The sequence below is a fragment of the Propithecus coquereli genome, unplaced genomic scaffold, assembly GCF_000956105.1.
Source record: "Propithecus coquereli isolate 6110/MARCELLA unplaced genomic scaffold, Pcoq_1.0 Scaffold8, whole genome shotgun sequence".
NCBI lineage: Eukaryota > Metazoa > Chordata > Mammalia > Primates > Indriidae > Propithecus > Propithecus coquereli.
This window is the reverse complement of record NW_012154173.1, coordinates 15,481,220-15,485,452: the sequence shown is the minus strand read 5'-3', so window position 1 is coordinate 15,485,452 and position 4,233 is coordinate 15,481,220. Positions and strand designations below refer to the sequence as shown.

At 34.0% G+C, this 4,233-nt stretch overlaps 1 protein-coding gene across 3 annotated transcripts in view; it reads left to right on the top strand.

Moving 5' to 3' along the window:
* Positions 1-4,233, top strand: part of CSPP1 (centrosome and spindle pole associated protein 1) — a 116,672-nt gene that overhangs the window by 28,578 nt on the left and 83,861 nt on the right. For all 3 annotated transcript variants that reach the window (XM_012663122.1, XM_012663121.1, XM_012663123.1), the window contains one exon: positions 3,772-3,870. In XM_012663122.1, the coding sequence (XP_012518576.1) occupies positions 3,772-3,870 (99 nt within the window). The remainder of the gene's footprint in view (positions 1-3,771; positions 3,871-4,233) is intronic.

Here is a 4,233-nt window from a genome sequence, read left to right as displayed (position 1 = left end):
GCCTCCCAGAGACCTAGGATTACAGGCTAAGATTTTAAATAGAGTTATTGACTCATGTCTTCAACGAAATAGGAGAGAGAAAAAGCTTTTTCCATTTAACATACGTTTTTCCTTGTTAGTATGATGGTGAAACCGTTTTGCACTTATTTCATTGCTTGGTCATATCTGATTTGCATTTCAAAGGAAGCAAACTCTCCTTTATGAGGTGTCCCCTTTTCTGACAAAACCCAATGTGTTGAGGGTGTGGTAAGTGAACCCATGTGTTTAAAATCATAGAATATTTAGATAGATTGCTTCTGGGTCACAGGGATAGTCTTAATCTGGTATTGCCACACCTAAACAGAAAGGATTTCCAAGGACATACTAGACCCAGACTAAACCCCTGGATTTTGATTAGAATCAGGTTGTTTTTAGACATTTAGTGGACATTACATCTGTCAGTTACCCCTTAATGTTGAGAGGATTGAAGAGAGATAGCAATGGTGAAACCACTGCTGACTCTCACCAGTTCCTTTCTTCAAAGAGGACTTTATTTGCCTCAGTAAAGTTCATAAAAATAAATTGTAAGACCACCAGAAAAGCTGTTAAAGTGAACTAATAGGGATAGTTAAGAGTGATTAAATGCTAAATTTATTAGATATATGAAAGAAATTTTAGCACATGAAGGAAATGGCATCAAAATTATAGGGATTTTTTTTATAGAGAATAAGGTGGCTAACTTTCCAGACTATAATTTGACGTTACAGTTTAAGTGCCCTTCTATTTTGTAAACAGTAATTCTTCCTTGATTTAACGAAGATAAGCACAGTCTTATCAGTCATTTCATAAAATTGAATAGGATACCTTAAGATTTTATTATCTTTTTAGCGAAATACATATCTCTGCTCTTTTTTTTTTTTTTTTTCATCTTAAACATTTCTTCAGTCTTGATTTGGTTGTAAGTATCAGTGACAGGGGACTTTTTTAAAAAATTTTTTTGAAGAAAGTGGTTTGAAGAGGGGACTTTTCTAAATCTTGTAAACGATTTTTTATTTCCTCATTGAAAGGTACACCTTAGAACATCTTTCATATGGGCTGTCCACTTGGAAGTCTTTATGGTTTTACTGTAGATTTTAGCAAAGAGACCTCGACCTTATACATAAATAAAATTATTTCTTAAATTTGGAATGAACTTTGAAAATGACTGCTTGTGCTTATGGTAATTGCTTTATTATCTATATATTCTGAAGAGCCTATAAAACATTTTTTAGTGTAGATATTTTGGGTCCAGGTGTATAAAGATAAGCTAGAATTGTAAATCCACATATTGTCTTCAGACAACTTCACTGAAAATGCAGGAAGCCATAAACCCTTGGGTAAATTTTAGAAAGAATTTTTGTATGTCTAAGTGGCCTTTAATTTTGGGATCCCAAGTTAAGCTTTCAAAAATGTATAACTTTGAATTTCTATATATTTAAAATTTTTCATTGGTATAGTCATCTCTTTCCCACATCAATTAATTTACTTTTGTGCATTGTGTCTTAGGTTCCCAAGACAACTCCCAGATTTTGGTGATTTGCTAGGAGAACCCATAGGACTCTGGGTATAATTGTACTCATGGCTGTGATTTATTACAGCTAAAAGATACAAAGCACAATCGGCCAAAGAGAAAGGCACATGGGACAAAGTCTGAAGGATACCAAGGATGAGCTTCCAAGAGTTCTCTCCCAGTGGAGTCGCACAGGAGATGCTTAATTCCTCCTGCATTGAATTGTGACAATATGGGGAAATGTTGTCTACCAGGAAAGCTCATTAGAAATTCAGTGCCCAAAGTTTTTACTGAGGGCTGATCATATAGGCACCCTTATGCTAGCATGTACTAAAATTCCAGAATCCTTGAAGGAAAGCACAGCTTTAGGCTAAACTGTATTGTTTGTACAAACAGTTTAGGCACAGTGAGCCACTTTTACCAGTTCTGGGAATGTTGGGAACTCTCTCCCAAAATGTATGCTCCCAGGTACCAACCAAGGGCCAACTGTGCAATCAGGCTTTTTTAAAGGATAAGCAGTCTCAGATCTGCTCTGTTAACTCTTTTCTGCACATGTATATTTATAGAGATCCAGTATAACTAAATCTGATTGCCTGGCATTATTACAAATTTGAGTTTGAGTTTATATTTACCTGTTCGTTAAGTGAACAGTAGGGAATGACGCTAAACTGATATGTCAGTTTAGCAGAGATTTGAGCACCTAGACTTTAGGAATTAAAATGGGCTAGATTTTGATAAATGGAATTAAATTTGAAATTCTTTTTTTTGTTTTTAGAGACAGGGTCTCACCCTGTTGCCCAGGTTGTAGTGCAGTGGCACCATCATAGCTCACTGCCACCACCATAGCTCAGTGCAGCGTCGAGTGATCCTTCTGCCTCAGCCTTCCAAGTAGCTAGGACTACAGGCACACACCACCAGGGCCAGCTAATTTTAAAAAAATCTTTTATAGAAATGGGGGTCTCGCTGTGTTGCCTAGGCTGGTCTTATACTCCTGGCCTCAAGTAGTCCTCCCAAAGTGCTGAGATTACAGATGTGAACCACCATGCCCGGCTGAGATCCTTTTTTGAGAGGGCTTATGGAGGGTTCTGTTTTAGATATGCATAAAAAATGGAAGCCAGATATTATGCCAAATCATAGTTAAGGTTAAAATTCCAAATAGTCTTTTCTCCACAGATGATATTGACAATGGCTTGTGTGATGGAAATAAGTGAAAAATTTTATATGCTGGGTCTATGGAGAGTGAGGAGCTACTATTTTTCTAAAAATTGCCATTTTTCTTAATATGATAATGAAATTCACCTAAAATACTGAATAATATTTTAACAACCATATTTCTTTCTGATAGACCTCTTGAGAAAGACAGTATAGTTTGATGGTAACTTAGCAGCCATGTAAAGAAATATGACTTATGAAATGCTAGTTTTCATGGATGCTAGTATGTGTTGGTGTAAAAAGTCATGTTGGCATCTCTGGTATGAGAAATTAACCTAACAAAAAAAAATCAGTGTTTGCCAAATGGAAAAAAAAAATTACTTAAAAAATAATTTTTCATTTTCTAAAAAGGTTTTTTAAGAAGGAAAAAAAAATTCTAATATTTCTTTTTGTTGTTTATGACCTTGTGAATAAAGTGAACTAATCATTTTCTACTACCCTGTTTATGTTTTACTTTGATCTATTGATAACATTTATTCTTTCATGTGATTTACAGTGTTGGCAAATACCATATTTTATGGCATTTGATTTAATTTATTGATAAGACTGATGCTGTATTTTTAAGTTAAAAGGTTTATACATACAATGAAATAATTCCCAGATTCTGTGAATTTTGATTTAAAAATGATCTTTTGAATTTGGATATAATCTTCATGAATGCTGCAGGGACTATGTCTGAATACCCAACCTGGAATACTACTGGTAACATAGTAGGTACTCAATTATTCACTTTTTAAGTGAATGATAAAGTATTAGTATATTTGTAATTTTAAAATTAAAAATTTCTAAAAGGTATTTGAAATAATTTATAATAGCCTTTTTAAAAAAGACTATTAAATTAAAACTCTTTGTGCCTCATTAACCAGCAGATCATACTTGAGACAAATCTCATTTGAATTAATTTTAGAATGTGTTTACGGTAAAACTTCATCATAACATTGTTCCCTGTAATGTTTCCAACAACAAATGTAAAAACACCAAGAAGGTCCACTGTATGTGGAACATGCTCTATAAGCTAATGTGTTTTTAAGGATGCACGGGAACAGACAAGGGAATGTGCCTCCTATGGAGTATGATGGTGATGTGACAGAACAGTCAGACATACGAATTTCATCTGCTGGAAATAAAAGGTATAGTATGTAACATTAAATCTCCCCTTGTCATTACACCGTGAAACAGTACCTGCCTAAAAGTGGCCTGCTGAAAAAGTTAAAGGTGTGGTATATTAACAGCCTTTCTTATTTGTGAGAAATGAATTAAAGGGAGAAACAGGGTGAGGAAATAGTGTTAAATGAAAATTTATAGTACTTCACAGCATTCTTTTGATAAACAAATTTTTGGTTATAAAGTGTGCTAAGGTGTTCTGAATAAGTCCCTGTCATTACAAAGTATATAAAATTTTTTGAAATAATGGAAGGAGAAATAAATATAATTTAAATGACTAAAAATCAATTTAAAATATCTTGGAGGCACGGTGATGCAAGTTGACTGGA